The 12,650-nt window shown below is 35.1% G+C and overlaps 2 protein-coding genes across 2 annotated transcripts; one reads left to right on the top strand and one right to left on the bottom strand.

The window, feature by feature from the left end:
- Positions 1-5,996: 5,996 nt before the first annotated feature.
- Positions 5,997-7,887, top strand: Atg6 (Beclin-1-like Atg6). Its single transcript, XM_089633200.1, has one exon. The coding sequence runs from the start codon at positions 6,106-6,108 to the stop codon at positions 7,378-7,380; it is 1,275 nt and encodes a 424-aa protein (XP_089489326.1). The 5' UTR covers positions 5,997-6,105; the 3' UTR covers positions 7,381-7,887.
- A 125-nt stretch (positions 7,888-8,012) lies between these two features.
- Positions 8,013-9,855, bottom strand: LOC149422292 (uncharacterized). The gene is made up of 2 exons (XM_089633558.1): positions 9,679-9,855; positions 8,013-8,537 (listed from the first exon to the last, which is right to left on the bottom strand). The coding sequence occupies exons 1-2, from the start codon at positions 9,853-9,855 to the stop codon at positions 8,022-8,024; spliced, it is 693 nt and encodes a 230-aa protein (XP_089489684.1). The 3' UTR covers positions 8,013-8,021.
- Positions 9,856-12,650: the final 2,795 nt, after the last annotated feature.

Genomic DNA, 12,650 nt, shown 5'->3' with positions numbered 1-12,650 from the left:
TTTAGACATCTTTCATGATTCCTTTCTAACATACAAAACTAACTTATTAAATTTCTTAGCATGACATATTTCAAAAATATTTTCACATCATTTTTCAAAACTCCTATTTATTAACAGTCAATTACAATTCGTGAGCTTATTATAATTCTTGTTTTCAATTCATTTATTATTTATTATTTTTATTATTATCCACACACTTCCTACCTTTTATAACAATCTCAGGCGAAATTACGTAATGATATTTTATGGACATACGTAATAGGTACTACAACTATGTAATAACTAAAAATATCTAATTGTACTGTGTATGTCTTAACAAATAAATAAATAAATAAATTATATGTTTCTAAGAATGATACCAATCTCGACATAGCCAATCTCTCTATTACTTTTGAAAGAGTATTGAGTAAGGATATAGGTCTGTAATTATTGACATCTAGACGATCTCCACCTTTAAAAAGGGGAATTGCTTTAGCTTTCTTACAATGAGAAGGGAACATCCTACTCTCGAAGCTAATATCTACAAGGTGAGATATGAGACCATCTAATTCGGATACATGCATTTTATACATCATAACATTTAAGAATCAATACCGCACGAGAAAGATATTTTAAAATCATTTATCACATTTGTGACTTCAGAAATGCTAGTTGGTTTAAAATAAAAATTGTCCCCTGTAACGTGAAGTTCAGATTTAAAATCATTCACAAGACACATCTCACTAGTTTTATTAGCACTGCACAAATTATTAGCGAAGCTTGGATCAATGTCACTGGAGAAGTTATTTATATGATGAGTAATTATATTTGGACTCTCTTCCATTGAAGTAATAATATTATTAATTTTCAATTTTTTTATGGTAGTTTGTTCCTTTCGTAGGTTGATAGCCTCCTTTATAATCTTCCACTGTTCTTTAATGTTACCAATGACTTCATCCAATTTTCTTCTGTAGTATGCTTGTTTTGTTGTTCGTATTATCATTGTACACCAGTTCCTATATCTTTTATAGTATTCCAACAGTTCTTTGTTATAGATTTCTCTTCTACACTTATTGTGCAATTTATCACGTGTTCCGAGGCATTTGATTATTCCAACATTTATCCATGGTTTTACATATTTTCTGTAATGTTTCTCAATTTGAACTGACGTACAACTTTGCACATGAGTTTTCAAATATTTAATGGAATTATCTGTTGCCAGATTGACGTTGTTCATTGATAGTACTGTATCCCAGGATTCCTCCTTTAATTTGGTCTTCAAAAGGTCGTTGTCAACAACAAGTTTTGGTTTCCATTACTATAAACTCAACTCAATTAAATAATGCAGAATTTAACAAAATTATTGAAATAACTGGCCAAATTACATAAAATTTTTCACAGATGGTTCCAAACTCAGTCAGGACTGCCATTGCGGGGCCCGTGTCCATGTTCCTCACAGAAAATTGTGTTTCCCTTTTTTTTTTCTTTTTTTTTTTATAGTCGGAGGCGGTTTACTTACGTTCCCCGCGAGCATTTAGGCCATAGGCCCATTGTACTATCTCCCATTTTACCTCATTCCCTTGCCAGTAACCCGGTCCCTTTTATGGAACCATAGGTGAATTGGAGTCTCTTCTTCCTCTTCACATTTCCTACAGATGTTAGTGTCAGTGTTTCCCATACAAACTTCCCAAAGAATGCTCCATTTTCTTTGCTGAATGCATAGCTATCATAGAAGCTCTTCAACTCGTCAAATCATTAAATATTAAAATTCACTCATCCTTTCAGACTCGCTTAGCTCACTACAAAAAATAAGCGCATACACACTCAATTCCAGTAGCGACTTTCTAATCTGCTCGATCAGAGACCTACTGCATTCCATGTCGCTGGCTCGTGCATCAGTGGTCTTGGCCTGGATTCCGGGACACCTCGGTATTACTGGAAACGACATAGCTGATTATATTGCTAAGGAAGCCACTGCCCATGGTCCGTTAAGTGATATACCTACCTATTCCGGTTAGAGACCATTTCCTTATTCTAAAAACTAAGTACCAACTCTAATGGTCTTCTGAATGGAAAAAAATCCTCTCTGATAGAAGGTCACCAGTACTCATTAATTCAACCTTCTATTACTGTTAAGCCTGGGTTTCAAAAATACACTGCCATTCCTAAAAGATATATTTCTTCCATAGCCCGAATACAGCTGGGTCACACTTGTTGTCTTAGCCATCTTACCAGGTTGCACATAGTCAGTTCGCCGTACTGTGATTGTGGGTCAGAGGATACTCTGGACCATATTTTTTTTGAGTGTCCTATCAATGACCAATTTCCAAACTTCATGCATGAATTGGTAAAACCAGAGGCGGATTTGCCCTTAGGCCTATGTAGGCCCGGGCCTAGGGCGGCCAGATATTAGGGGCGGCCAATCGTGACAAAAAAGTCACAGATGATAACAAGAAATTACTTCCTAAGTACCTAAATATTCTACGTACGAAATAGCGATATGCAAGAGCGTGTTCACACACAGCACACAGCGCGCCCCCACGCCCCGCAGCCGCCCTCGCCACACCTATCATGCTCCGTCGCTCGCGTATTTCCAATCCTTACCGTGATTCAGTTGCGCTAGTGACTGAACCGCGTTAGGTATTGTTATGCATAATAGCGTGTTCACACACAGAGCTATAATATGCGTGGGATGGCGTATTTCAGCATATCGCTCGCCATACTTTCCAATTTGGAACTTACTGAAAAGTTTGGATACTCCTGGTCAATATGATGGGTACTGAGAAAGGGGTGGCTACATGGTCTGGGGCCTAGGGCGGCCAAGACTGCAAATCCGCCTCTGGGTAAAACTTGATATTGAATTACCTACCAGTATACTCTGCCTCCTTAGTCTAAGCACTCCTGAAATTCACCATTTGTTGGCTAAATTTATTTGTAAAAATGACCTTAATATCTGACCATAATAATAAATATAAACCAAATTTCTTTCACTTTCGTTTGTCTACATTGGTCAGGTTCCAATTTTCATTTTTATTTTCATCTATTTTCACTAATCCCAACTCTGCATATTTTGACTGAGTTAAAACACCATTCTATATGCGTCTGTATATTTTTATATCTATTTATTTGTTTTTATCTATTTAAACGTTTTTTTTTTTTTTTAACATTATTTCTGGCTTTCACCCTTCAAGGGTGTTCTTGGCCATCATTTAAAATTATTGAGAAATGAAAGGTGAATTTAAATATTAATTTTATTTAAATGGGCAAATTTCAAAATTATAATGAAAATTGGAGTCGAGTTCAGACTTAGAAGAGATGAGATGTTGAATGGAGGGGAGGCAATTTTAGATAAGGCTTGATAGAAGAGAGGATATTTGTTTAGAGAGGGACAACCAAAAAATATGTGATCTAAAGTTCCCACTTCTAGACCACAGAATGTACAATCTGGGGAGTCAACAACGTGAATTTTAAAAAGATGGGAAGGAACGGAACAATGTCCGATCCTCATTCGAATGAGTGAAGAAATTTCTTTTTTGGAAAAATGAGGGAATTGCTGAAACCACGGTTTTGATGGAATAGTTCTTTGTATTGAGGCATAGCAGGCTCCCTTGGATTGACTAGCAATGTGCCAATACTCTGCCCAAACATTGCGGGATCTATCTTTGATGATGGAAAAAATGTCAGATAGGGGAATGTGGTTTACGAGGGTAACAACAGGGTTGGACGCTCCTTGTTTTGCCAAAGCATCCGCAATATCATTACCCATGATACCAACATGTCCAGGAATCCAAATCAGATATTTCAACGTTCTGTTTTTAAAAAAAATGCTACTAATTTTGGAAAAATCTGTTCTTTTAAATAACAAAAAACGCCCACTACTATTGTACACAGGTTCTTACTTTTATAATTTTGTAATTACCTATTATTACCAGCTCTGTATTGTTTTTGTTAAGTTATGTTTATTTTATACCTATGTTATTTTTATGGTAGGTTTATGTTTATGATATGTTATGTATATGTTATGTTTACGTTATGGTATGATTATGTTATGTTCATGGTATTCTTGTGTTATGTTTATCTTTATATTTTATAATCACATTTATTTACTCCCATTTGCTGTATTTGTTTATAAGATTGCAATTTCATAGTTCTGTTAAAAAAAACGCTATTAATTTTGGAAAAATCTTTGGTTAAATAACGAAAAACGCCCACTAATATTGTACACAGGTTCCTATTTTTATAATTTTGTGATTACCTACTGTTACCAGCTCTGTCCCGTTTATATATTGTGTTTATGTTACGTTATTTTATGTTTATGATGTCATTTGTTGTATTTGTTAATAAGAAAAAAATGTTAATTGTGTATGGCCAAAATCACCCCTAATGGGTGAAAGCCAAAATAAAGAATAATAAACAAAAAAAAACAAACTCCTATGTATTATTATACATTACTGGTATACTTATATTACCTATTGGTATACTAGTAATTTTTAGTAATGGTATCACTAGCCTTACATTGCCAGGGCTCCTACCGCAGAGCAACTTGACGGATGTAGCGAGGTGAGTGGTTTATTTATGGTATACCCAGTTCAGACAGAGCGATTTTAGTTGAGAGACTTTGAATTTAACTCGAACCGATTTTGTTAATCAAAATGGCGAAAAGTGAAGTTATCGCTGCGTGTGTCCTATGATTTCGGATCGTTTACGAAACGAACTTAAGAATATGAAAAAGCACAAACAACTTCGTATGTGGGCTAAAAAATGGATTATAAGAATATAATTATAAGGCGGTAGAAGATACCGAAGGCTATCGCAAGCATTTGCGAATTTCGGAAGAACAATTTGATTTACCTACATTTATCTAAGATTCAAGAAAAAATCCAAAAACAGGACACAGTTATGCGCGCGGCTGTGCCGGCAAAAAACAAGTTACAAATTACGCTAAGATACCTGGCAACGGAGATTCTTTTTCAAGTCTGGCTTATATGCACAGAGTTCCAAAAAATACGATATTGTTGTTTATAAAAAAAGTGTTGTTGCTATAGTTGATGCCCCAAAATTTGCTATGAAGGTAAAAAAATTATTATTTTTTGAAACATTCAGATACATGTTATTTAATAAAAATAACTAAGTACTAAGTTGCAGTAACATTTCAAAAATAGTATAATTAATTGCAGTGTCACAGGTATTCTTATTTTTGTTAACTTCTTGCTTCTGATTCCAAAAACAGGGATGGCTTTGGTATAGATCCACAAATCTGAACATCATGTTATCCGACCACTTAAAACATTATTTTATTTAAGTAGATGCCACGATGGTAGGGACTAGGTACGCGGTACGCATAAATAAACCACTCGCTAGGAACGTCTTACTTCTACTTTCGACGCTTTCGAACGCAAGCAACTAAAAATCGCAAGCGACTTAAAAAATATGTTCACGCGTTTCGATTCGGCAGGAAAATCGAACGATGACTCATACTTGAATAACAAAAGTAGACGGGCTCTCAACTTTCGTCGCTCAACTAAAAACTTGATCAACTCTGTTGAAAGGCTGTTCACACTTGTCGATTAGCTTTCAAGTGTCATTCAACACAAACTTGATCAACTAAAATCGCTCTGTGTGAAGGAATAGTAGCGAGCATAAAGAGCAACATAATACTGATATACCGGCCCATAATGAACATAAAAAGCATTCTTATATCACACTGTCTCAGCAAGTTGTTTACTTTTATTTCGCTTTCGCACACCATTAAATGGAAATAAAAGAAATATGTTCATCACTCTGATTTTTATTGTTTTTTTAGACATTTGTATAAAAATGGTTTGTTCGTTTATTTATAAACTCTATTAGCTGCCTGAGAGAAAGTATGCCACCTATACAGTGTTTATTCCATATAATTGGCCCTTTTTAAAAATATGTTTATTACCATCTTGAGTACATAATATTCAAATCTGTATTATTTTTGTCAAATCATAGACAAAATCTTGGGATTTAAAATCTTCTGTGTTTTTGTTTTCTCGGTATCGGCAAGAAGAGAGTGTCAGTGAATGACTTTCAATTTAATATGCGTTTGTTTATTATGATTGTTTATTTAACTTAAATTGGAAATTGGATTATTTTATCAAAATGACCGAATCGAAATCTAGTGTTAATTTTTCGTGCCAAAGATGTTTACAACCGTTAAAGTTAGACGATTCACTAAATTATCTAGGTGAACATGCCCTAGCTGAATTGACATTACCGATAAATTCAACGCCTGATGTCGACTTGGAATTGCAATCCGCTAGCCTTGAACATTACATACCTCCTTTTCGCTTATCCGAATCCACTCTTGGCGTAAATGGATTTATGGTAATCTCCGGTGGAGGCGAAACCGAGTGCCTAAGTCGCCAATTATTCGTCAAAGCGACACTATTCGATACGTTATCCAATAACTCTGATGTCGACCATCCCTTGTGTGACGAATGCACGGATTCACTCTTGCAGCTCATGGACCATCAGCTCAAACTTGCCGAAGGCGAATGGAAAGATTACAGCGATTACCTCAAAAAATTGGAAAATGACACAGATGACTTAAATTTGGATTCCCTGGAAAAGGAACTTGACGACTGGAAACACGAAGAACAGCGTTTGTTAGATGAATTGGAAGCTCTGCAAAAAGAAGAAAAAGAAACGAAACAAGAAATTGAGCTTCAGGAACGTGAAAAGGACAGACTGGCCAAGGAGCAAGATATTTACTGGAGAGAATACACAAGATATCGCAAAGATCTTATGAACTCTGAAGATCAATCGAAATATTATGAATGTCAACTGGCCTATACGCAATCCCAGCTAGAGAAGCTAAAGAAAACGAATGTATATAAAGCGGCTTTCTATATCTCACACTCGGGACATTTTGGCATCATAAATAACTTCAGGTTGGGGCGGCTGCCTAACGCTCCCGTTGACTGGTCCGAAATAAACGCTGCCTGGGGACAAACCGCTCTGCTGCTCTCGTCCTTGGCCCGGAAGATCAACTTTAAGTTTGAGAGGTTCGAAATTGTCCCGTTTGGCAACCATTCTTTTATAGAGTCTCTGGAAGATCATAAAGAACTCCCGCTGTACGGTTCAGGAGGTTTCAGATTCTTGTGGGACACTAAGTTCGATGCAGCTATGGTGGCATTCCTAGATTGCTTGCAACAGTTCAAAGAACAAGTGAAGAAGGGAGATTCTGAATTCTGTATGCCTTATAAAATTGACCGTGGAAAAATAGAAGATACCGCCACGGGAAATACTTATTCCATTAAAATACAATTCAATTCTGAAGAGCAGTGGACCAAAGCTCTCAAATATATGCTGACAAATCTCAAATGGGGTCTGGCCTGGGTGTCCTCTCAGTTTTCCGAAGATAAAATTGAATAAAACAGAAATAATGCTCAAAAATATTATGGTGTAGGAATATTCCCTAATTTATTTAGATCATTTGTAAATACATAATAATATTAACCTTAATTCCTTTTTATAAGCTAGTCTTTAGTTTTAAGTAGACTTTTACGTTGTATGTATATTTTATTTGATATCTGTAAACAAAACTGAACAATATATTATTTCATGTGCACCTTTGAAAATGTGCTTGATGTATGATTGATTAAATTTTATTATCCGCTGTTTTAGTTTCTATTTTTTATGTTGCGTTCCACCTTCTTTAGCTAACGCTTACTTTGCTTACAGAGTTACTTTGTCCTTCATCAGGGCAGATGTCTGATCCGTTACATCTCCCCGGATGATGGACATTGTAATGCTGTCCAAAATGTTGGCTAAAGGAGGAAGCGGAATTTTATCATTGGAGATCATTTATTAATTTCTAGAAGTGATTAAAAATATACATTTTTTACCTTTGTTCTTATAAATAAACAGAAAAATATTAAATCTCGTTTTACACAAATATTGATCACACTATTTTTTCTAGAAATTATGAAAAAAGTATTCATCTTCTAATAAAATATAATTTCTTTACTTTTAAAGCAAAATCTGAATGTATCCTTATTTAAGTATTAAATTGGTTATTTTTCAACATTAAGGCAAGCTATCGCCCAAAAAGAAATCAGGGGATACGTATCGACGCACTCCAAAATGGCTCTATTTAATAAATTCATATATCGTTCTTTCAAAACCTTTGCATCATTTTCTTTCTTCAAATGCTCATTGCAGTTGACAAAGTTAGTTTTCAACACTCCCGTAGTCTCATATTCCATACTATTATTCTTGAAATTACTAGAACTATGAGATTGTGCAGGTTGGATATTTGAAGTTATGCTTTCTGCACTTCTTTTGATATCATTTGATTTATTTTCAACTCGCTGACGTAACAAGCCTTCTAACAATTGGAATATGAAGAATGATGAATCAATTTCGTTTGGTTCACTTATTTCCAGTACTTTGTTTAGCGGACCATACCTTAATAATTTATCTAACAAACGTTGTAATTCCTTTATCAACTGCATCAGCGAGTGTTGAATCAATAGGGTAGCTTTATTAAGCAAGACAATTGTAAATACACACTTTTGTTGGGAGCTTATCTGAAATTGAAAATATTTGCCTGCGATTATTGTTATCAGGTATAAATAAATGAGATACAACCAAAGATATTAGAAGAACGAGATGTGCTATGCGCAGTTCGTACTGAGTGGAATTGTTTTGCCGAGTGTCGCCGGTTTTGTTCACCAATACTACTGCACACCTTCGCTTGCGCTAAGGTATCCGCACTAATACATAGAACAGATTTCTGTGCGTACACGTCCCGATACCGTTCAAAGTACCCTAATTAGGTAGTACTCCGGCTACGGTCCGGCGGCCAACATAGCATATCTTTGGAAACAACCATATATTTCGTGTTTTGTGAAGCAGGATAAACAGCACCATTCTATTTATTGGCATAATAAATTGATTCAAACAAATACGGATAACCGGGCAGGCCCTGAGCCAAACAGCGCTTGGTGCTAGTAAAAACTGAAGAGCTCTGTATTGGGTGTTAAGTATGTCAGCTCATTGATGCCTTGGCAAGTCGGCGCCCAAAGTGAACTGCTCCAATTACGCCTGCACAAGGCCAGCCCCGCGGATAATGGTCAAAATGTAAATTTTAAAGTAATATCTTAATTTAAAATTTTATTTTTTTTGGGCCGTTGCCTACTTAATTTAGTAATGGGAAAGTATAATATTTGATTACCCCGCAGGTAATCAATGAAATATGGGCCAGCTGATGATATATTTGAAATTCAGTATCATTAAGGAGTTCAAAAGCTATGTATGTATCAGTAAGTTGTTTATGAGAATGCCATATGAAAGTTGTTCCTTAGAATCTGATAATAGTTTGACTCCATCACTACTCAGTTGGAAAGAAGAGGGCAACGTTGTGCTGTAGTTTGGAATATAGGTCGCGCAATTCGAGTTGACCCGAAACAACAAAAACTTAGGTTTGTGTATATCGGTGCGTATGTGTACACTTCCGACAGTGATAACCTTGCAAAACGTAACTGAAAAACTTTAGCCTTGCTTATAAGCCTATTTATTTATTTGATCTAAAAAGTGAAAAGTGAATATTTGAAAAGTTTTACAGAGTGCAAGCAATGCATCTGTTTTCGGCTCAACTCTAGCTGCGATACCCATACCTATTGATTTATAAAATTGTATTAAAAAAATATATATATTTTGAAATACAACCTCTATTTGTTTCTTGTCAAATATTCGGTTCATCATATTGTCAATTGCATCCACAGCATCATCAAATGAAGGCAAATATACATTGTGTTCATAGAGGATATCCATAGACTTTCCAAATATCTCCGACACATAAATTACAATTGAAGTATTAAGACCTTTGTTGGCGGCATTAATCATGTAATTAATTAATATTTTTAAGGAAACATTCAGCTGGGCAAATTCTGTAACAACCGATTATGATTAATATCAAAGAAAATCATATTTCCGTAGACATCCAAATTGACAGACTAGTCCATTAGGGAAAGGAGAACAAACAAAGTGCGCGGAGCGAGGAGGAGTGACCGTCTCCCTTTCTGTAATTTTTAGATAAATTAATGTAATATCACTATTTGGTTAGCGATAACAAATCTGCTTATGAATTACCAGTCCTTTTTACAATGGCGCGCAAATTGCTGGCTGCGTAAAAAACTTAACTCCAAATCCCAAATTGGGTAAATAAAAAGCTTGTTTCAAAAATTGAATATTTTGTTACACTGTTTAGATAGACATTTTTTACAAATGTGTTATAATTTACCCACCTCGCTCATTTTTAGTGTTGCTACGCAACCTGATTTTAAGGCGGTTCGGTTAAAGATGAACATACAGATCCAGTGCAGAAAAGTCCCACAATGAACTTTAGCGAACCTTACTTTTCTGCGCAGGGTCTGGTTATTTCTATGTGCACTCTTCGGCGGTCAACGTAGTTCATTCAAAGCATTCTTGAACCCTCCTGATGTCAAAAATATAGTCACGTGGTTGGCCTCCAGCTTGTGGAAATGATACCCAGATTTCATATTAGGGCACGTCCCATGCATTGGATGTCTACGCATATTCACATTAAAATACTTTCGCAAATCTAGCAATTATTGATGTCGTATTTTGAACTTGCAATGCAAGGTAAGCATAAAGAGTAAGATTAAAAAAGGGACCCTTGGATAGTTTGGGTGTGTAGAGCAAATGAACAAAGGAGTGTAAGCAAAAAATATGAAGCAAATGGTAGAAAAAGTCAGGGACGGCCGAGGAAGACACGGTATGATCAAGTGAACTAAATACAGAGTCAGAGAGGGTATGTTTAAGACAATGTATGAATGTAGCAAGGGATGTGTACCAAGACGGAGTGGTTTAGCGATTCATCCTCTCTGCGGGGAAAAGCGTAATAGTTAGTTATGAACATTGAACCATTTGCAAATCCCAGTAAAATTGTGTTTTAGTTAACTGAAAATCCAGTGGTAGGCGCTTTTAAAGAGTGGTCAAAGTTACCCCTACATCTTTCAACTTTGACCAGTGATTGTTGTTCGAGTCTTCCCTCAGAGTATTTAAATTAGTGGAGCAGTGTAAGAAAATTTCAAAAATGTTGGTGTGTAAGATTTTACATAATTTAAGTTCAACAAAGTACCGATATTCACAAATCAATAGTATTGCTTATACATTTATTATGGTGTAGATAAGGCTAATTTCTTTGCAGCTTCTGTATTTTGTATGGAGAATATTTAGTAATTTTATGTACACTAAGTAATTTGATATCATTTACCGGTATCTTTTCTCTTGTAAACTGCATATGCACCTGACAATAATTGACTCGAGTAGTACCCTGAATCTTGAGTTCCTTGTGGACATTGTTTGTTTACTATCGATCTGAATTCATTTGACGTTACTCCTTCAAATGAATGCTCCCCATACATTGTGCATATGATTCTTCTCACATTGCTAACAGCTTGCAATGTATCAAAATTTTGTAACAATTCGCTATTATCTTCCCCTATATCAAAATTTATAGTATCTCGGATGTCTTGAAAAACTTGAGACGGTTGTAAACATGAAGGCTGGGAGAAATTATTCTCATTTAGTATCTGAGAAAGATCTGTAGTGCAGAAACGGTTTTGTAGAGAATTATTTTCCTCAGATGTACAAATCCTCTTGGGATTCGAGTGAGATTCTTCCCTTAGGTTAGCTTGAATGATTTGGCAAAAATCTTTAGCTCCTAATGTGGGGGGTTTGTGTTTTAATATGGCAATAGCTGCAGATATGGCTAATTTCCGAAACCCATTATTAACTGAAAATAAAAACATAAGAATAAAATATGAAAATATCTTTACTGTTCACTGAATAAGTAATTAATAGTGAATTGTATACTAATTTTTACATAATGTTATATGTAAGTAAAAAATTAACTAGGTATTCAAGAGTGATAAATTGAAAAATAATTAATTACGGTAAAGTTGTTCTGATACATTAGTCTACCATCAAGAATTAAAGTAATCTAAGATGGAAACAAATATTGAATTCCGTAAGTCTAAACTTTTCAATATCATCATTTTCTACTAGGAAAATTGATTATTTATTGATGTAAAATTACCATGCAGCTCCACATCCTCAGTAAGCATTGCATTGCCTTGTTTAGATATTTTTCTAATTTCTCAGTCACTTTGTGAAAATTATTGGCACCCTCTTTTAATTTGTTAGATCTAGTTAGTGGTTTATTGATGGCATAGATATACTACTCACTTCATGACTGTCAGTTCAATCTTTTTTTCAAACTTTCTTCAGGCAGGTAGGTACCTAGGTACCATAATATTGAAAAAATGTGGGTAGAAAAATGAATGTTTTTCAACAAATTTAAGTATGTTTCTACCTTTTGCAGATGATACATTTGCGGATGATACAGACTTAATATTTGAAGATGAATCATGGCAATGAGTAACTAATAAAACTAATAATGGCTTAATAAAAGTAAAGCATTGGCTAGACACAAACCTCCTCACACTTAATATTGACAAAACACAATACATGAAATTTTCTATATGCAAACATAATGCTTCCAATAACTGTAAACGCTCTTGAAACCTCACCTAATATCCATTGCACATGTTCCACACTAAAATCATCAAAGGAAGTTAAATATTTGGGAATAATCATAGACGTCCAACTACGCT

Source organism: Hesperophylax consimilis, chromosome 7 (assembly GCF_061612785.1).
Source record: "Hesperophylax consimilis isolate HC1 chromosome 7, BYU_Hcon_1.0, whole genome shotgun sequence".
In the NCBI taxonomy this organism is placed as follows: domain Eukaryota; kingdom Metazoa; phylum Arthropoda; class Insecta; order Trichoptera; family Limnephilidae; genus Hesperophylax; species Hesperophylax consimilis.
Note: the sequence above shows the minus strand (reverse complement) of the source record. Positions and strands in the feature narration are given on the sequence as shown.

Bases quoted from the DNA above. Each gene is read 5' to 3' on its own strand.
- Atg6 (XM_089633200.1), top strand. From the start codon at position 6,106: ATGACCGAATCGAAATCTAGTGTTAATTTTTCGTGCCAAAGATGTTTA.
- LOC149422292 (XM_089633558.1), bottom strand. From the start codon at position 9,855: ATGATTAATGCCGCCAACAAAGGTCTTAATACTTCAATTGTAATTTAT. The intron at 8,538-9,678 runs GTTGTATTTCAA...TTTCAATTTCAG, and splicing joins TTGACAAGAAACAAATAGAG to ATAAGCTCCCAACAAAAGTG.